At 49.0% G+C, this 20685-nt stretch overlaps 1 protein-coding gene across 5 annotated transcripts in view; it reads left to right on the top strand.

Moving 5' to 3' along the window:
• PLEKHA4 (pleckstrin homology domain containing A4) overlaps nt 1-20685 on the top strand; it is a 36596-nt gene that overhangs the window by 8491 nt on the left and 7420 nt on the right. For 3 of the 5 annotated variants that reach the window (XM_077313590.1, XM_077313592.1, XM_077313588.1), the window contains exons 2-16: nt 8639-8747; nt 10595-10705; nt 11640-11712; nt 12232-12332; nt 12825-12940; nt 13501-13746; nt 13870-14413; nt 14512-14589; nt 15330-15419; nt 16193-16261; nt 16830-16910; nt 17628-17777; nt 18572-18670; nt 18986-19088; nt 20007-20089. In XM_077313590.1, the coding sequence (XP_077169705.1) occupies nt 8664-8747; nt 10595-10705; nt 11640-11712; nt 12232-12332; nt 12825-12940; nt 13501-13746; nt 13870-14413; nt 14512-14589; nt 15330-15419; nt 16193-16261; nt 16830-16910; nt 17628-17777; nt 18572-18670; nt 18986-19088; nt 20007-20089 (2028 nt within the window). In that variant the 5' untranslated portion in view covers nt 8639-8663. The other 2 variants (XM_077313591.1, XM_077313589.1) reach the window with 2 other exon arrangements.

Raw genomic sequence — 20685 nt, 5'->3', positions numbered from 1 at the left:
CCGAGGAAACAAGGGAAGCTTTTTTTCTTCCTGGCTGGGAGAGAGCAGCTCGGATTCACCTGCTTGGATTTTGCACAAGGGAGCCAGGCTGATTTGTGTGGGTTTTTTTTTGTGGAGGGGGAGGATAACTCTGCACGGAGAGCTTCCCTAGAACAGTGCCTCTCTGCTGAGTTCGAACGGGTTAAAGCGCTCGAAGGGAAGTTCTCCGGCTCCTGGGTGGGGACAGGGTTATGCGGACACACGAACCCCTGTGACTGATGCCGAAAAATGCTCTTCACCCCCGCAGCCAGCTGCCCCGCTCCTTTTGTTCAGCTGCCGCGTTCAAATGCCAGCGGATGAATACATAAATGGATCTGACGGCTGGGAAAGTTTCGCCAGCTATTTCCCCCCCCCCTGCCCCCAACCGCACCCCACCCAGGCCTGGGATAAGATAGGCACACACTGCAAAGTGCCAGGGACCGGCCACCGTAATCCCACGGGAGAGAACGAAGCTGGAAGTAAGAGGGTTTGGACTTTTATAGGGGCTGCATCTAGCTCAGCCCCTGGTGTGGGGCGTTCCTCGGCGTGCCGGCGTGGTTCAGTGGTGAAGAGCAGCGGCCTCTGATCTGGAGAGCTGGGTTTGATTCCCCACTTCTCCTCCTCCTCCAAGTGCAGCCGGTTGGGCGACCTGCGGCCAGTTGCAGTCCTGCTAGAGCTGTTCTCACAGAGCAGTTCTTCCAGAGCTCTCTCAGCCCCACCTGCCTCGCGGGGTGTCTTTTGTGGGGAGAGGAAGGGAAGGTGATTTGTAAGCCGCTTTGGGTAGTGAAAAGCGGGGTATAAAAAGAAGAGCTGCTTCTGCTACTTTAGCTGACTTGCTTTTGTGGTCCAGGCTTAGTGGAGTGACGTTGTTTTTGCCTTCACTGGCTTAACCTGAAGCGGGACTGTCAGGGTTCAAGAGGGAATCCGTACTGCAGAGTAGGCCAGGATTGCAGAGTAGGCCAGGATCCTTGACTCATCGGGGCAGTTGACAGGTTTCTGCAAAGAAGCCAAGCAGATACTGGGGATTTCGTCAGACTGGGTGAAGTGAAACAGCTCAAGCGACATATTTAGGGTGCTGAATAAAGTCCAGTGACAGCCGTAGGGCCAACAAATTCTTAAAGGTGCCCTGGGACTCAAACCTCATTCTAGTATTCCAGACAGATTTGGCTATCTACCTGCATCTATCCAATTTGGGGAGACTGCACGGAGCAGAAGGGCGTTGCTTGGATTCTCTGACTCAGGAACTGACGTACCTAGGGGCATCGCTGGTTAGCTTTATCATCCCTGTGCCAGATTTGATGAAGCAACAACATTATGGTCGCCGACGATGGGTTAGGTTATTCCTCGAGATTTGGGGCGGGGCTTGGGGCTCGGTTTCAGGAGAGGAGGGACTTTCAGCAGAGCATAACTTCATAGAAACTGCCTTCCAAAGAAGCACCTTCTTCAGGGGAACTGATCCCTGTCCACTGAAGCCCTGTTGTAATCCCAGGAGAGCTCCAGAACCCACCTGGAGGTCGGTGACCCTAAGGAACGTGCAGGTGGGTTTGGTTTTTGATCTAGGGACAAATCTGGCAGGCCGTCGGAAAGCGTAACACGGTTTTGCACTTTTCTTCTGGTCTAGACGCCAGGCTTGCAGATGCTCGGTCTGTAGTGAAGGGCCAAGCCCTTTGAGGGTGGGGAAGTGTGTTAAAATCGGCTCTTGTATGTTACGACTTCGATGCTTTTGAAAGGACTATGGTGCTAATAAGCTTTCCTTCAGGTCTTGGGTCTGATTCTCAGTTACAGGAGAATGAAGCGGAAAAGGCGGCAGGATTCTCTAGCAGTGGAGTAGATTCCACCACTTCAGACTCCACCTGTTGGGTTTTAGCTTTGAATACACCTTTGCCCCCCAAAAGGAGCTCCAGGCAAACAGAAAATCGGCATCGCATTGTCCCTTGTGTTTCCTGGGTTCTCTACTTGGGCGGAGTGTGTTTTTGCCATGAATGATCCTCCCAAACCTCAGTTCTCGGTCTGTGGTTTATTCTACCCCCTTGTTGACACCTGGCTCTTCTGCAGAGATAAAACAGGCCTTTTAAACTCAAGCGTAGGTTGAATTCTGACATAATGGTACTTTTCGGCGCTTCTGTTGTGGTTGGCATTCACGTGTGCTGAGCCAAAGCACCTGCACCAGGTGAAGACTAACAAGGCTGTTTTAAATGTCCTTGTGCTATGAATTGTTCCCATGGCCATGCAAGGGGTACACAGTGGAATCTCTGTCTTCCTGCCTATTCTTCTCTTGTTTATCTGGATTTCTCTTATCATTTGTTCTCTCCCTTATGTTAAATTTTACAATTGTAATCTCCTTGAGGCGGGGCCTCATAGGCCTGTACCGTGTACTTCGATGTATGCAAATGCAGTGTTGGAAGTGCCGTGTACTTCGATGTATGCAAATAACAACAATAAGGGCGATTTTATGGAATCAGGAATGACTTTCATGGTAATTATGAATAATTGCCTGCAAGAGCAATTATCTGCTTCAACCGAGGTACTATTTTGGAGGGTTTCACACTGCATAAGCATCTAGGCAATTAAAGGATTAAGAACGCCATCCTCCTCCTAAGCCATATGCAAAGCTAGCGATTTAATTTTGAAAATCTCTTTGTGCAAGAATCAGCTTCGAGTTCTGCCTTTTGTGCAGTCCGACATCGCCTTAGGGCCTTTAAAAAAAGGCCCAAATTATTCTCGTTTTAAAGAGAAACGGCCTCCTGGTCTAAAATCCCCGCACCAAGAGATCCTCTTAAATCCTGTTTTCACTGGAGAGTTTTTGGAATGATTCCTGTGGAGGAGTCCATGCGGAAAGCATTACAGAACTGATCTGGTGGATTTTTCAGGAATGAGTTGATGAGTCAGGGCCAGTGGAATGTAAGCAGACTTTTCTGGTTTACAATCTTTTTGAATGATTGATTCTGATGTAATGTTTTCCACATGCTCTTATCTATGGGAGTATTGCTAGAGGCCTCCCACCGTAACCTTTACGTTGACTCAAGCCGGGACAGTCTTTGTAGTAATTTCTTGAATAATATTGCCGAACAAGGGAGATAAGCTTTGCAAGACCTGAACTGCTAGGCCCAAGTCAAAACTTGGCTCTCCCACAGCTTAATGGTGCTTCATCACTAGAAGCAAGATAAGCTTTGCATATGTCTTTGAGTTGGGGCCTATTTCACACTGGAGTTTAATCAAATTCTTGCATGGTAACCGCTTATGGGGGGGGGGGGACAAATGCCACTGAGTAAGCAAGATAAGCTTTGCAAGAGCTGAGTTGCTAGATCAGAGCGAAACTCTTAGCCAAAACTCAACTCTTTGGTGGCTTCACTAAGTAGTTTAGGAAAGTTATGATTCCCACGTTTGGTTTCTCAGACATGAATATTTGCACGGATCAAATATTTATCGGATCAGAGCAACGGAACAGATTACCACTGGTCCCTTCTCTATTGGGGTTTTCCAGGTGTCTATAAGGTGTAGGATGTTGTGTCTTCTTACATGTTTATTTCTTTAATGATGTCTTTTCTCGCTTGCTGTCCTTCCAGAAACAGCTGTGGAAGGGTTAAAGCAGACAGCTGCAAAAACGAACTCAGCCATGAAAATCATACCTTTTATTTCACTCTGACCTTGGGCCAAACTGCAAAGTGCCACAGCTAAGCCCTGGCGTAGGGGGGCACGTCAGTGTTTCTGCTGGGGCCTCACTGTGGGGGGAACTTGAATTAGTATCCTGGTTTGAGAAGGGCACTTCTATAGGGAGGTTCACAGCGCCCAATTCCATCCTCATGAATATGGAACTAGGCCATCTTCTCCCTTCCCTCAGGGGTAGTCAAACTGCGGCCCTCCAGATGTCCATGGACATCTGGAGGGCCACAGTTTGACTACCCTGCCTCAATTGCAGGACTGTTTGTCCTTCAACAACTCTTCTCGCTAATCCATAATACTAACTCTTAGCCTCCCTCTAGTGCTTTCTGTTACCTCAGAAATCCTCACTATGACCCTTCAGGTAGGCCACTGTTATCGGGTTTATTGTGGCACGACCCAGGGAGCATACATGTGAGGGATTAAAGTCAGGTTTGAGAGGCGTTAGCTGAACCCTTCTCTTAAAGAATTTATCTCAGACAATTCACTTTCAGTTACAAAGCCCCAAGAAAAGGAAAGCATAATTCAAAAGCATTTATTTATATATTCGATTTCGTACTGGACCTTTCTCCCCAGAGGGCATTCGAAGTAATTTCTACGGTTGGCCTTTTCTCTGTTTTATCATCCCAACAACCTGGTGAGGTATGTTAGGCCAAGAGAGAATGAATGACCCAGGGTCACCCAACAAACTCCCATGGGGATTCAAAGGAAAGTGTCCCAGATCCAGCAGAAGGACACAATTCCTTAGTCAATTCTCTTTAAATCCGGCTTTCGAAGGGTTTCCCAAATGGGTGGAAGTTAGTTAATTTTTACTATATCACCCAGCTGGCTGCATGTGGGGAATCAAACCCAGTTCTCCACTCTTAACCACAATGCCAAGCTGGCTTTCTAGGCAGGAAAAAATTCAGAGGTGCAGAATTTTTTTGGTGGGGGGCACAGGCTGTGTCCTTCTTCTTTAGCCCCGACAGCTTATTTCACCCCTGCGCCGGAATTCTCAAACCCAGCCTGAATTTCCCCTCTTTCTTTGTGGGTCTTCGCAAATAGCATGACGTTGAACCTTGTGTGGGTGGTTGAATAAGGACCTTCACAAACAGATGCTGCAATGTTCCCCCTGGCCATTCAACATAGGGGGGAGAGGGCATCCTGGCAGCATCAATGGCCCATTTATCCTTTGGCGTCATCGCGAGGGTGAGAGGTGGGAGGAATGGAACGCAAGAGGCATAATGTACCAGGGGATTATGGAGGTGCCCTTATGGCGGGGATCATGGGACAAAATAGCATTCCTCAATGCCAGAGGAAAGGGAATTCTCCTACATCAACAAATAAATTTGAACAGAGCGTGTATTGGGCACATAGTCTCTCCATCCCCTTGCGAATTGCATCGTTACGCGAGATGATGCTTGTTTTAATCTCCGGTCGTTGATGGGGGTCAGCGGACTGCAGTGTCTCAAATCATCCCAGTTCTAGGACAGGAGGAGGTTAACTGTGCCACCCTAAGAGCACTTCCCTGGGAGTAAGCCCCATTGGGTCGACTTGAGTGGGGTTCTCTGAGAGCCAGCATGGTACGCTTGAAAGAGGTGACTTCCCATCTGGAGAGCTGGGTTTGATTCCCCACTCCTCCTCCACATGCAGCCAGCTGGGTGACCTTCGGCCAGTCCCAGTTCTCTCGGAGCTCTCTCAGCCCCACCTACCTCACAGGGTGCCTGTTGTGGGGGAAAGAAGAGAAGGTGACTATAAGCTGCTTTGAGACTCCTTTGAGTAGTAAAAAGCAAGGTACAAAAAAAAACACAGCTCTTCTTCATCTACAGAAGATTGCTCTGAGGATAGAGACAGTTACGGAGAGCCAAAAACAGCAGTTTAAATTTGGCCGGCTGAGAGACGGTTCGGGTTTCAGGATGTTAGTCTGAGGTTGCTTGGTGACTAGTATCTCCACTCGTTTTTGCTTGTGAGCCCCAGTAACGCTTTCTTTAACAGGTCCACCTGTCAACAAAGGCTTGTAGCCACACCAAGGGCTCTGTTTTTCCTTGGCTTCCAGGTTACAGCAGCGTGAATTCAGAGGAATGAGTAGATTGTGATGATAGATTATCAGAATGTTACTGTGATGCAGTGGTGGTTACGGGTAAAAGCTCTCCAGGGGCACGAGGGGGGGGGGAATTGCAGGGAAAAGGGCAGTGTATGGCTTTGTCCAAAACTCGCGTGCAAACACTTAGCCTCCACATTTGAGGCAATGATGGAAGGACAACAGCCAGCCACATGATCCCAATTTCAGTATTCTGTCTCTCAAGGCTATAAAGGTTTCCCTGGAATTCCACATGGGAGAGGCGTGGTGTGTGAGCATGTATGAAAGCTGATGCTAGAAATGTAGTCTCCTGGCACAAGGTTAACGTGGAATTCACTGCCGAAGGGGGCCATTGGCACCGGTTTGCATGGTTTTCAAAGGAATCATCACATTTCATCTGTTCCACATAATTTATTTCTGGTAAGGCCTTGGAGGAGGAGCTGGTCTCATGACTTAAGTGCCACTCAGCGCTTAACACCCACTCAAGGCAGCTGTTCCACCCCTGAGTCCCTCCTCCTCCAACTGGCTTGCTTGTCTGTCCAGCAGCCAGCCAATTGTCTTTTGTCCCCCACCCCGACCACCCCCTCCTTCCACTTCTATCCGAGGCTTGGAGGCTGCAGATCCCTGCTGCGTGAGAGCTGCCCTTGCTGGGGAGTTCCCCAACAGCTGCCTGCAGCCTTTCCAGGTCCTGGAGGGAGGGGGAGGCCGTCCACAGAGTTCTTTTACTCTCCCCCCCCCCCTAATCTAGCACCCGTTGTATTCCTGAATGCAACAGGCTTGGCCCCTAGTAGAATCATAGAGTTGGGAGGGGTCTTCAGGGTAATCTAGCCTTGCAGGATGCAGGAAATTCACAACTACATTCTCCCAGTGACCCCAGATGATGCCCCCCCCCCAAAAAAAAAACAGAATTCCTGGCCAATCTGGCCTGGTAAAAATTTGCCTCCCAACCCCAAAGTGGCAGTCGGCATTTCCCTGGGCATGCAAGAAGGGGCCACAAGAGCCAAGCGCTGACACAACCCCTTCTGCCCACCCACTCACAATCTGCCTGAGTCCACAAAGGACAGATCTAGCCATGGTGGTTACGGTAGCTAAACAGAACTTCCATGTTTGAAGAAAACAGGAGTTGTAGACTTGGCGGAGGGACTATTCCCTTCATCCCCTGCTTGTGAGCCCCGCAGAGAGAGACTGCCCGGTCACCACGAAACACCGAATGTTGTACTACAAGAAGCTTTGATCTGACCCAGCAGGTCTAAATGTATGTCCTAGCTAGGATCTCTGTGTTCTCTCCAAAACGAATGGGATTTGGAATGCTTGAGAAGGGGGAAATGTTGAGTCAGGACCAGCAGATGTCTCCCGATGCGCATTCTAAACAAATGTGTGGCTGTAAATTGGATTTGTGCACTTTGGATGGGAATTGTGCAGTTCCCAGTCGGAAGTGGAACAAAGAATTCAGTAAGCACGCTGCTGTTTTTTTTCTCGCGCTACCCTAAGGCAGGGGTAGTCAACCTGTGGTCCTCCAGATGTTCATGGACTACAATTCCCATGAGCCCCCTGCCAGAAAACTCTGGCAGGGGCTCATGGGAATTGTAGTCCATGAACATCTGGAGGACCACACGTCACCCCTGGTGTAGTGGTTAAGAATGGTGGCCCTTAATCTGGAGAACCGGGGTTGATTCCCCGCTTCTCCACATGCAGCCAGCTGGGTGACCTTGGGCCAGTCACGGTTCTCTCAGAGCTCTCTCAGCCTCACCTGCCTCACAGGGCGTTTTGGGGAGAGGAAGGGAAGGTAATTGTAAGCCGCTTCGAGACTCTTTTGGGCAGTGAAAAGTGGGGTTTAAAAACCAACTCTTCTTCTTCGTGTCTATATGGCTGTCCTCAGAGAGCCCTGAATTCTACGCGCTTGTTTCAGAGAGAATGAGAATTCGCCTGTGGGAGCTGAACAAACCTGGGATGTTAAGAAACAAGTTCTGGTGCTTTGGAACAAAGGGATGATGAATGCTGATGTCCTGGTGCCAAGTGAGGGGGCGTAACTTCCCATCCAAACAAGCCTTTGACACTGTAAAATGGAGCTTTTGCCAGGGGGGTTTGGTCCACTAATAGAGGAAAGTCATTGCTTGGGACTGAACAAGTGAGTTCGTTTGCTGGTTTGGGCCCTGCCAGTTTTTCTGCTTGATCTCCCCTCACTTCCGCACCCATTTCAGCTCCTGTCCCATGTGGCTTTTGTCCATCCTAGTCCCATAATCCCCGGACGTCAAACCAAGGGCCCCCGCCTCCCCCTCTTGTGCTGCCGGATCCACCCGGTTATTTTAACAAAGCCCCCTTCTGAAGCTCAACATAAAAACAGAGGTTAATAGGGAACAATGCAACATGCATGAGCAACAAGTTATGTCCACTGGAATATCCTAAAAAGGTTTAACTGGAGCCAGTTATGTTCTGTGTCTCTTTCCACCTTTGGAAAACTTATTTTTTTTTGCTTGTATTCAGAACTCTTAGGGAAAGCAATGAAAAATATGATGACTTGTGTATATAGCATAGAGCTTCTTTCTTCTACGTTTTATGGGAGAGTTTTGGGGAGCGGTGCGTTTCGCCAGGATTGGTAGGAAGACAAAAATAATGCTAAAACAAAAATTGAGACCAGCTACCACGTGACAATAGGCCAGGGGTAATCAACGTGTGGTCCTCCAGATGTTCATGGACTGCAATTCCCATGAGCCCCTGCCAGCGTTTGCTGGCAGGGGCTCATGGGAATTGTAGTCCATGAACATCTGGAGGACCACAGGTTGACTACCCCTGTTCTAGGCTCTTGCTTTGCCTTTCTCTCAAGCACAAATTAGGGTTTCGGGTGCTGCCACCTCCTCTGAAACATCGCTTGAATGCCCAGCTTCCTATGCTGTTTTTCAGATTGGCCTTTGATTAGGCGGGGGCCATGTCAGAAGGGGACCGGCCGAGGAGCGGCCTAAGCCAAGCCAGCAGCACAGCTACCATCACTTCCGTCTCCATGGGAACAAAGGTGAGGCATCGGAGCAACGAACGCGTCTCTCAAAGATGGCAGCTGAGGACAGATAAAGGCCCTACGTCCCACCCTCTTGATCTTTACACCCTGTTTTGTACACCTCCCAGGTGTACAGCAAATTGCATATTGCACAGACATCTGTGAATTCTGTCTTCTCTGAAACAGAAAAAATTCTGGGCTCTGGAAACCAGAATTCTGCAGTGATTGTGCAAATAACTCCATCAAAGAGCCTCTTGTGGCGCAGAGTGGTAAGGCAGCAGACATGCAGTCTGAAAGCTTTGACCATGAGGCTGGGAGTTCAATCCTAGCAGCCGGCTCAAGGTTGACTCAGCCTTCCATCCTTCCGAGGTCGGTAAAATGAGTACCCAGCTTGCTGGGGGGTAAAGGGTAATGACTGGGGAAGGCACTGGCAAACCACCCCGTATTGAGCCTGCCATGAAAACCCTAGAGGGCGTCACCCCAAGGGCCAGACATGACTCGGTGCTTGCACAGGGGATACCTTTACCTTTTTAACTCCATCAAAGAGTTGTGTCATCGTGAATTTCCTGCATTCTGCAGGGGGTTGGACTCGATGCCCTTGAAAGTCCCTTCTGACTCTATGATTCTACGAAAGACACTAGTCCAGAAATGTTTCCCCAAGCATCCCAAACCCTGCGTACATCTGTTAATCATCTAGCATTAGCGGCCATAGTGGCGGGGAGGGTGGGTGGGTGTCTGAGCTAACCACCCAACTGTGCCTTTGCTTAGATAAGCTTGAGTCCCATGTTGCCTGCAGATGAATTTTTAAAAATTCACCTCTGGTTATTGAACATATGTTTATAGGCTTGAGTGCTGTTCAGCTTTGCTGATTATTTACATGTTCTCCTTGCAGCTTTACAATGCAACGAAGCTATATAAAAACTCATTTAAAAACAGAACCGACTAAGATCCATAAGAGAATGTAAAGAGCTGAAATGGTAACAAAAAGAGAGCCGCTAGAGACCGTTCCACAATCTCAAAAAGTTAGGATTCAAGTCAGCCTTTCTCAACTTTTTAACCATTGAGAAACCCCTGAAACCTTCTTCAGGCTTCGAGAAACCCCAGAAGTCATACCCCAGCCTGAAGGGGATCTGATCTAACAATCTCAGTAAGCGGGTACAATTAAGTACCAATGATGTTCCTTCAGAGAAAAATAACTTCAGGTCTTGGTTATATTGTGTACCTGCGATTTAGGATGCTTAGGGCTGATCCTGTGTTGAGCAGGGTGTTGGACTAGATGGCCTGTATGGCCCCTTCCAACTCTATGATTCTGTGATTCTGATCCTGCGTTGAGCAGGGGGGTTGGACTAGATGGCCTGTATGGCCCCTTCCAACTCTATGATTCTGTGATTCTGATCCTGCGTTGAGCAGGGGGTTGGACTAGATGGCCTGTGTGGCCCCTTCCAACTCTATGATTCTATGATTCTGATCCTGCGTTGAGCAGGGGGTTGGACTAGATGGCCTGTATGGCCTCTTCCAACTCTATGATTCTGTGATTCTGATCCTGCGTTGAGCAGGGGGTTGGACTAGATGGCCTGTATGGCCCCTTCCAACTCTATGATTCTATGATTCTGATCCTGCGTTGAGCAGGTGGTTGGACTAGATGGCCTGTATGGCCTCTTCCAACTCTATGATTCTGTGATTCTGATCCTGCGTTGAGCAGGGGGTTGGACTAGATGGCCCGTATGGCCCCTTCCAACTCTATGATTCTATGATCTAAACTTACCCAAAGGAAGGGAGAGGAAGAAAGCGCCACACCCCCTTGGATCCACAACTTCCCAAATATTTTAACAAACTTTCAGCATTGATTCTTTTGCCTCTCATAGCCACACGCAACCCGGCCTGTCCGGAAAGTACACGCTTTTGGAAAGAGGGCGAATTCCATCAAGAGAGACCCTAACCAGCCGGTCATCATGCGGGGATGGCTTTACAAAAAGGTAAGTGAGGGTGAGAAATGAAGAGAGCACCTTAATCTGTAAGATAAGGCGTCAAGACTGGGGGAAGGATCCCTTCATGGGGAGAAGGGCTTCGATCCAGTGACTTTCTGTGCTTCAGCCATTGCTTCACGTTGCTTTGGAAGTTTTTAAGCAGGGGCTAGGTAGCCATCAGTCAGAAATGCGGATTCTGTGAACGTAGGCAGATTGTAAGTGGGAAGGTGAGAAAGTTGGTGTCAGTGCTTGACTCTGTGTCCCTTTCTTGCAGATCTCTGTTTTGCCCCCTATGCTGTTCCTGAGGGCCCACTGACCTCCTGGAATAAAATATGGAGGATTCAGTAAAAGAAGGGGGGATTTGAAAAGTCCTGCCTCGCCAAATCTGTGAACGGCTGGATTGTTGCTGTTGGATTGTTGTTGGTGTCGCAGCTAATTTATAGCGACCCTGTAGGGTTTTCATGCCAAGGAACATTTAGGGATGCAACAAAAATTGAGTCCAGTTTTTTGAGACCAACCAAGATTTATTCAAGGCGTGAGCTTTCGAGTGCAGGCGCTTAAAAGCTCACGCGTTGAATAAACCTTTGTTGGTCTTAAAGGTGCTATTGGACTCAAGTTTTATTGTGCTACTTCAGACCAACATGGCTACCCACTTGAATCTACATTTAGAGGTGGTTTCCCATTGCCTGCCTCTGCACCATGGCCCTGATCTCCCATTCAAATACTTGTCAGGGCTGACCTGTCTTTGTTTCCAAGATCTGATGAGATCAGGCTAACCTGAGCTTCCCAGGATATATGCCAGTAAAAGAAAAATGGGCAGGGAGGACTTTTGCGGAGGTCTAGGAGCAGATTAGGGGCTGGGAGCCAGGTCACCCAGGTCTCTTTGCCCAAGTGATGGCCTCTTTTGCCATACGCTTAAATCTTGTTTTTCAATTTCTCCCAGGACAGTTCTGGACTTAAACTCTGGAAACGGCGCTGGTTTGTCCTTTCGAATTACTGCCTCTTCTATTATCGAGGTAACTTAGGATCCTGCCGACCCTTGTAGCTTTTTTTAAAGCTTCTCGCAGAAAGATGGACTATAAGGAAGGAATACAGTTTTGCGAAGCCAGAGTGTCTCCCCTGACATCACTGATGTCACTTCCGGGTTACGTCAGCACACTGCATTAATTTTCAACCCTGCTCTCAGAAAATGCCCCTTATCCCATACCAGCAGATCTGAGGAACATGGCAACCATATTTTTGGAATAACCTTCCCTAGAATGTGGAAGAACAGCCTGAGAAAAGATACCTCCTATTGTCCAAGCCGACCTTCGTATGCCCTTGAGTTGTCATAGTGGGCTGTGGGCTGACATCTGAGCACAGAGAGCCCTAAACAGTTGGGTCCTGACCTCTGGTTCAGGACGGAGACCCCCCCCCCCCCCACACACACACACACTCACCCCATTCCTTTGTTTTCTGAGAAGGCTGCAGGGAGAAGCACTGGCAGAACACTAAGCTAATTCCTGTATGTGTCGGGTGCAATTTGTGTCTTCTAGACAGCCGAGAAGAGATGGTCCTGGGCAGCATCCCTCTCCCTAGTTATGAAATCCGGACAGCGTTCTCCAAGGAAAAGAAGAACCGGCGCTTTGTGTTCAAGGTCAGCCGTTGCTTTGGGTGTCTCTGCTTTCGCCTCTGGGCCCAGTCCCTGCCTGTGGTTAGAGATGCCAGTCCCCAGATGGGACCTGGGCATCCCTGGGAATTCTAGCTCATCTCCTGGTGACCAAGACCAGTTCCTCTGAAGAAAATGGCAGCTTTGGAGGGTGGACAGCCTAGCATTATATTCCACTGAGCTCTTGCCCACTCCTGGCTCCACCCCCAATATCTCCAGGGATTTCTCAACCCCAAGCTGGCAACCCCACCTGTGGTCTGGAATACCAGTGGTCTGTGGTTTGGGCACTAGTTTAGCTGCACTTGTGTTGAATGTAAGATGTGCACAATACATGGATTGTATCTGCATTTGCTGTAATTTGCCGACAGGGCTAATATTTCCGGTCTTCTGGCATTGTTGGCCAACATTATGATTTCTCTACTGCCCTCTTGGGGTGGTTGAGGGCATAGCAGGCTCTCACTTCTTCACCCTCTTTTTCAGGCGGAACATCCTGGCATGAGGACGTATTATTTCAGTGCGGAAACGCAGTTGGACATGAATAGCTGGATCCGTGCGATGAACCAGTCAGCTGCTGCTGAGTGCGATTATGGGAACTAGTAAGTGGAAGGGAGTGAACAGACCACACTAGACTAGACAAAGTCCCAGGTTTTGGTGACGGCGCCTCGGCTTAGTTGCGGAGACTGGGGGGATTAGGACTTTGAGGATGTCTAATGAATGAGAGGGAAGAATAACAGTTGGGTTTTTGTCCCTCACTTTTTTACTACCCGAAGGAGTTTCAAAGCGGCTTACAATTGCCTACCTTCCCTCTCCCCCCAAAAAAGACATCTGCGCTTATAACTCCTTAACCCATACAGTAGCCCCACAACATGGACTAATATTCTCATCGTCCTCATATTACAGAAAGGGAAGCCGAGAGAGGGTAGCAGGCCTAAGCCCTCCTTAGGCTCCTTTGTGCTACCAGGTTTGAATTTGGGAACCTCCCGTACCAGAGCTCTTCCTCTTAGCTGCTACCAGCTCTTGGGCATTTGTGTTTTCTGAAACAGCAAGTGCCACAATTCATGTGGCTCGCAGCTGCGGGCAGTGTTTTGTACTGTGTAACAGTGGCTCGGAAACTGGATGTCTAGACAGACCGATATTCCCTTCTCCTTCTGTTCAGCAACCGAGGCCTCCATGACCAGTCCGTGTCCGCCCACACCAGCTATGAGGATTGCACCCTCACAAAAGACGATTTCGCCAAAAGTGCCGAATCCCTAGAAATTGCCCATATTTCGGAAGCGCAGGAAGCTGAAGCATCGTCGCCTGAGGTTGACCGGAAAGAATCTCTGTACCCCAGGAGGTCTCCCTTATCGGCCTCTTTCAATGGGGGATACCCTCAAGAACTAAGAGATCAGCCAGATTTAAGGTAAGAGTTTTCTGCAGAAGTGCAGTAGGGCGGACAGAAAGGAAGCAACCAGTAAAGGGTGCTGTCGAGGTGAGGAAGACTTCTTCTCACGATTAACCTTTTCTTGTGTGGTTCCATTGGCAGCTCCCTCTCTTCCCAGACGGATGGATGTGCCTCCCCTCTCATCCACTCAAAGCTTTCTCCACGGCCACAGTCCCCACCCCCACGCCACTCTGACAGCCCCTCTCCAACTTCCTCCTTTCGGACCCTTCAGCCTTCCCCTCTGGTTTCTATTCGTGCCTCACGTTCCTACTCCCTCCCCTTGACCCCGGCGGAATCCCCTCGTACCCCAGACGCTCATTCGTCGCCCCCGAGGGCCCGCCGGAAGCCCCCGCGGAGCGCATCTGTGCAGGCTGCGTCTTGTGAAGACCTGTATGCTTACCGGACTCTCGTACGCCCCAACACGCCCATGGGGAGGGTAGACATTGCCCCCAGCGAGTGCCTTCCCCACAACCCCTATGCTGTGGTGTCCCCTGGCACCAGGGGGCACCCCCTCACACCTACCGACCGGTATGATGTCTTCCCTTCCTCGGAGGACCCCTATTGCCGACGCTACACTCGAAGTCCTCACCCCACCAGAACCCGGCCTGTGGGTGAAGAAGGCCTAGGGAGGCAGACACAGAGCAGGGTAAGTCGATGATATCACCATAATGGTAGCGACTGGGGTCTGGGGTTTGGTGCTTGTCCACCCTTGGCCCTTGCATGAATCTTTCTTTTTTTTCCCAGTTTGGAGACCGTGGTTACATCTCACCCTCCACTGGACCAGCTCGTACTTTGGTCATGTCTCGGCTTCACAGCCGATTGGTGAGTACACGGTTTCCTTTGTTTTCCGTCAGTCTTTCTGCCCTCTTCCCTTTGCTCTGGCCCCTCACCCTCCTGTGCCTGTCTTGAAAAACCTAAAAACATTGCAATCCTGTCCTGAGTCAAGTAACACCCTTGAAGTCGATGGCTTCAGAAGAGTGTCATTCTGCTTTGTATTACGTTCTGTTCTTCTAGAACATTCAGTATGCCAGCTGGAAGGTCTGCCTCCTCACTTATGTCCAGGGCTATGTGTATTCCGCCCATAAAAAAAATATTTCAAGATATTTCCAGAAGACCACCACCCAGAATTAATATTGGCGTTTCAGGGTCACAGGGAGCTGTGGTGGTAGTGACTCTCTGGGTTTTGGGCAAAGCTCTATGGTTTAAGGACCATTTTCTTAACATAGAGTTTCCCCAAAAGCCAGAGCATCGTCCCTGATGTCTCCAATATACAACCATCACTTCTGGATGATGTTGACATGTCAGAACGTTCTTCCTGGTCTCAGGGAGTGTGGTGGGGAGTGTGGGGTGGAGTGCAGGGAGGTAATGATCACTGCAAAAGTGGCAAAAGTGGGGTGGGGGTGGATTTCCCCTGTTTTCTGAAACCCCCAAAGTAGGGGGAGCAACACCGAAACAGGGGTCCCCCTGGCCCCAGCAGGTTCCTGACATCCTTAATCGTGCTGCATATACACAGCCCTGCCCTGTTCCTATATTACTTAACACTGTCTTCCCTTTCCCGGCAGATTTCCCCTCACTCCGCTTCATCCAGTTACCTCCACCTGCCACCCCTACCTCCCATGCCTAATCGTTCCAACCCTGGGAAAAGGACTACGGTATGTGATTTTGTGCCTAAACCTCCTGGCTTTCAGTTCCTGGGTCAGGGCTGTCCCCTTATGCAAGAAACAAACAAACTCCCCTCCTGATTAGTAGGAGGGTAATTCAGATAATGAATCCATCTACTCTGCATCTGTAATCATTTGGGGGGGGCGAGAAACTGGAGTTTTTTAATGATGCCCCCATGTCTTACTCGAGGGGCTCTCCTCAGAAAGTGTCATAGACAAGACAGTGTTTGCTAGCTTCTGTTTTTGTGCTGCATTTTTATTAATTTTTAAAAATCCGCTGTTTGATTCATCGGGAACAACGTTTGATCTAAAGTAAAACCGGCTCTTCTTCTATGGCAGTAGTGAAATTTGAACTTTCCTGCTTGTAGCTATGGCTCTTCGCCTCCTCTCCTGCTGCTTAGTGGAAATTACTTGTTGGTTTTAAAACAAGTGATTTGGGGGCGTACTGTTTTGGGATGCAAATAGTCATTGCATCTTTGAATGTTTCCCCTACTCATGGGAAACTATTTTAGGCAAAGAAGTTGTAGCTGCCTAAAGTGTTAGTTTTCTACTTGCAGGGACTAGTTTGAGGATTTTTTGGGGGGAAAAGACATGGGAGGAGCACATGCTCTCTTTACCTGCATGGATTCTGGAACAGTTCCCTTTTCTAAATGCTCTGACTTTTACACTGCTGGGATACAGAATCTCCCCTAAGGGATTATACGAACCTTTGGGGTTCATGGATGAGTTCCACGTTTATCTCGCCTTCTTTCCTGTTCTTCTAGTACCGGACTCTGGCTCGAGAAAGGAACCTCCATGGTGCCGGTGGGCAGCGATTCGAAAGTGACACCGACGTAAGCATCTTGTGCTGCCGTTCGCTCGTCCGTGGGAACCACTTGTCTTGTTCCTGTGCCTTCAAGAATAGTTTGCAGAAACCAGCCAGGAAAACTGATAGCAACAATAAAAAGGGGGCAAGGCTACTCTCATTTCCATGGTTCATATAGAACTAGAGAGCCAGTGTATTGTAGTGATTGGGTGGAAGAAATGCAGACGGCACATTCATTTTCTGTCTTCTGTGGTCCATCCAGAGCTGTCCTGCTTCAGAGCGTTTTTGTCATGGTGGATAACGAATTCAGATTTTAGATGGTTTGTTTTGATATTGCTTGATCGGGGCGGTTTTAAGTGTTGTAATGGTTATTTAAACCTGTGCTTGCATTTATAAACTGCCTGGGATCTTTGGGAAAAGGCAAGGTATAAATGCTTTGAATACAAATAAAGAAATATGGTTATCCCGCTTTTCTCGCAGTGTCCAAAAGAGGGAATGTGAAGGTCTTAAAAAGTTGAGGGTGGCTGTGCCATAGCGCCATCTGATGGTTCCTCCTGGAATTGCAGTTCTCTCTCACACAACCATTCTGATTCTAGGCTCTCCTGACAAAATTGTGTGGCCAAGACAAAATTCTTCGTGGCCTGGAAGAGGAGATAAGCCAGTTCCGGGCTGAAAAGGTAATTCGTTGCCTCTTCCTCTTCCTCTTCCTTTCCTTTCCTCTCCCCAATACCTTTCTTTCCCCCAAGGAAAATAACCCCTTGGTTTATTAAATAGAGATCTCACCGGGCTTTAAAGGCCAGCCAAGTTCTTTCCAGAGCCAAGTTTGTGTCCAGTGAGTTGAGTGGCGACTTTAAGACCAACAAATAAGTTTATTCAAAACTTAGTTGGTCTGGACTCCAGCTTTGTTCTGCTGCTTCAGACCGTCATTGTGAACTGAACTGAAAGAACTGAATCCAAGTTTTTTCCAGCATCAGCTTTCATGAGATAGAGCCTACATCTCTAGATGCACTGGACTGTACATCCATTAGATAGATGCACTGATATTCAAAACTATAGTGTCGCCAACCAACTTAGCAGATAGGGGTTCTCCATCAGCAGATGGAGAAAACTGGAGAGAGCTGGGCCTAACATTGGCTGCTCCCTGCTTCAGCAAAGCATTAAAGGAACTTCTCTTCCTAAAGAAAGAGGAAGTGGGCGGGAGCCCACCTTAAACAAAGGAATCCCCGGGACATGTGTGCAGAGTTTTTCCACTGCAACCTCACCAGTGACCACTTGATGCCGCTAGTGAGCACTCAGGTATAGCTCAGCTGCTTAAGCAGCTTACCAACATCCTTTCAGAGTTGACTACCCCAAATTACTTGCTGATTGCAATTCCAACAATTCCGCTTCTACAGGAACGACTGGAAAAGGCCCTGGAGGTGACGCGTTTGCAGCTTGAGGAGTTCAAAGGCCAGGATGCAACAGTGGAGAAGATATGTTGCCAGCGGCGGCAGCTGCAGGATGAGCTGGTGCAAGTCCGAGCACGCCTGTGTGATCTGGCACTGGTAAGCGTCTCTCTACCCTGCCAGGCGGGCAGCTGCCAACGAGAAGTAGGCAAGAAATCCCTGAGTGAACAGCCGTCACTGCCCACATGGCAACTGAGGTCAGGCCGAAAGATCTTGTTACAAAAAGCTGACTTCATCCTATAATCTGCTGAACTGATCCCTGTAAGAGCAGCTTATTTATTTATTATTTGATTTATTGCCTGCCTCTTCCAGACTGGCTGACTCGGTGGTGGGTTGCTTTCCCCCCGCAGTTATCTGGATTGGAAAAACAAACAAACTGCTGGTTTGCTTGGTCACCTAGGGTGAAATGAAATCTCTCCCAAGCAACCCATCAGGGAAACTTTAGAATAGCTCTCTCTCTTTCCCCTTCCCCATTTTAAGCCACCAATAACTGATGTGGGCAATCTGTGGGCTAGTGACAGTTTCCATAGTTTGGTAAATGGTGTGGATTTCCTTATAAAGTGTGCTCACTTCGCATGCTGTGCCAGCAGGGTGTGGTGGTTGAGGGGCAGCCTCTGATCTGAGAACTGGGTTTGATTCCTCACTCCTCCTCCACATGCAGCCGGGTGGGTGACCTTGGGTCAGTCATAGTTCTCTTAGCTGTTCTTGCAAAGCAGCTCTCTTAGAGTCAACCTTACAGGGTGTCTGTTGTGGGGAGAGGAAAGGGAAGGTGATCGTAAGCCGCTTTGCATAGCGAAAAGCGGGGTATAAAAACCAGCTCTTCTTCTTCTAGTTGTTAGGACTTGCTGAGGAATCTCGGAATAAGTATCTGCGGATCTTCTTTCCCCATTCAGGACAGTGACCGAGCTTGGGAGGATTATGCAGGGTTGGAAAGGGAGGTGCAGCTGCTGAAGGGCTCCTTGGAGCACATCCGGAATGTGGGGCACCCCCAGGTAAGCACTTCCCTGGTTCCCCCCCTCCCCCCAAAAAAACTTTGGTCTACCCTTTTTGCAGGCCATGTTAGAATTTGAGCTGAGGACATTTCACCCTGGGAGATGAAACCACTCTGAACTTTCCAATGTCATGATCAGAATGAAGGATGGCGACGAAGCAATTTTTCTGTTTATTCATCCTGTGGAAAGGATTTGGTTTTTGGTGCCCTTTTTTCCTCTGCATAATTAAACATACAAAGTTGCTGGTATGCCAGATCTGACTCTTGGACCAGACTGGCTCCCTCATTCCGATCCAATCTTCTTTTTTTTTTTAAGGATCAAGCATCCGCTCAGCAAGATCTGTGGAGGATCCATGACATCCTGGCTGGCTTGAGGGCCAGCCCGGCAAACTGCCTCACCATGGAAAGCAGAAGGACAGGTACTGGTTTAAGATATTTATATCCTGCTTTTGTTCCCAACTGGGGACCCAAAGTAGCTCATAGCACTGGTCTCTCCTCATCCCTTTTGTCCTCCCAGCAACAGCCCTGTCGGGTAAACAGAGGCTGGATAGCCATCTGATGGAGAGGCTGATTCTGTGAAGGCTCAAGGAGGTGGCAGGTCACAGTGGATGAGCAATAGGGATGTGAGTGTCCTGCAGAGTGCAGAGTGCAGGACTAGATGACCCAGGAGGTCCATTCCAACTCTATGATTCTATGATTCTAGGTAAGGGAAGCTGAGAGAAAGAGAGGCCAGAATTCAACAAGGGAGGGTATTTGAACCTGGGACTCCTGGATGCAGTTCTAGATAGCACTAGGCTGCAAGTGACAGGAAAGGGAGGGTCTCTGATAAATAGGGAGGGGGACCATGTGTGTATGTGTATGATCTGGGTTGTGGGCTATAGGAAATGGCTGGGTCAGATACTCCATCCTTACTAGCAGTTCTTGCTGCATGGTGGAAGAGAGACAGGGAATGCTGATGGGACTGTTGATTCTAATGCCAGCAAGAGGGGGGGTTGCTTCAGTTCCATGGGGACCTTTAGGATTGTCGGTGTCAGTTAAAGATCTTGTGTGCCGCTTTTCCAAGGGTCAATGTGTGGTACGTGAAGGGCCTTCAGATGTCTGTAATTGGCACTTGGCTATAGCTGGTCCTGTTATAGTCCCAAGGCCAGCTCTCTACCCCCGCTAATTACCGATCTGAAAAAAAGTTGTGTGTTTGTGCTGGGATGAGCAAAGGAAGAAGTCATAGCCTCGGAGTTTCCAGCCAGTATGGCATCTGATGGGTCCCATGTAGCAAGGGGATACGTTTGCAGCTGCAGGCTCAGGAGCCCCGGTGAATGCCTTTTGCTTTCCCCATGCAGGAGCGCCTCCAGCCTCCACTCCGACTCTGGATCCTCATCTGGGAATGAACCACAATCCCACGCTGCCCTGCTCTGGAGATGAGGTATTGCTGGTTTCTCATCCCCCCGGTTTTGTCTCCAAAGCCCAGCCCAGTTAAGTGGAAGCATTAGGCCTGAAACCACATCGGTCTCTCCGTTTTTGCTTTTCTATTGCCTCTTCTATTCTTTATCCCGGTGTGGAGGCTGACCCCTGCCCTTCTTCGGTGCATGGCACAGAATCACGTTGCAGAATTTTCTGCTACGGGAGGGCCAACGGCTTTCGTGGCTTTAAAAAGAGCCTGGGCCGATTAGCGGAAGAAGGATTGGTCTATCAAGGAGAACAGGGCGTATTCTGCACACGTAGGATAATGCACTTTCGATGCACTTCAGAAGTAGATTATCCCGTTCCGCACAGCAAAATCCGGCTGCCAAAGCACATTGAAAGTGCATTACGCTATGTGTGCGGAATGGGCCCAGGTTTTTCAGCTAGTATTCTAATGGATAAACGGAACCTTCATGCTCTCAGCTAGTATGTCCTTAAATCCCAGATGGCTGCGAGAAGCAATGGGACAGTCACCACTTGGCTGGCCTGAGCATGGGCATCCTTGAGGTATAAACCTGGCCGTGGTTGGAAACACGACACTGGGTTAGTCAGACTCGT

This window comes from Paroedura picta, chromosome 16 (genome assembly GCF_049243985.1).
Source record: "Paroedura picta isolate Pp20150507F chromosome 16, Ppicta_v3.0, whole genome shotgun sequence".
NCBI lineage: Eukaryota > Metazoa > Chordata > Lepidosauria > Squamata > Gekkonidae > Paroedura > Paroedura picta.
Note: the sequence above shows the minus strand (reverse complement) of the source record. Positions and strands in the feature narration are given on the sequence as shown.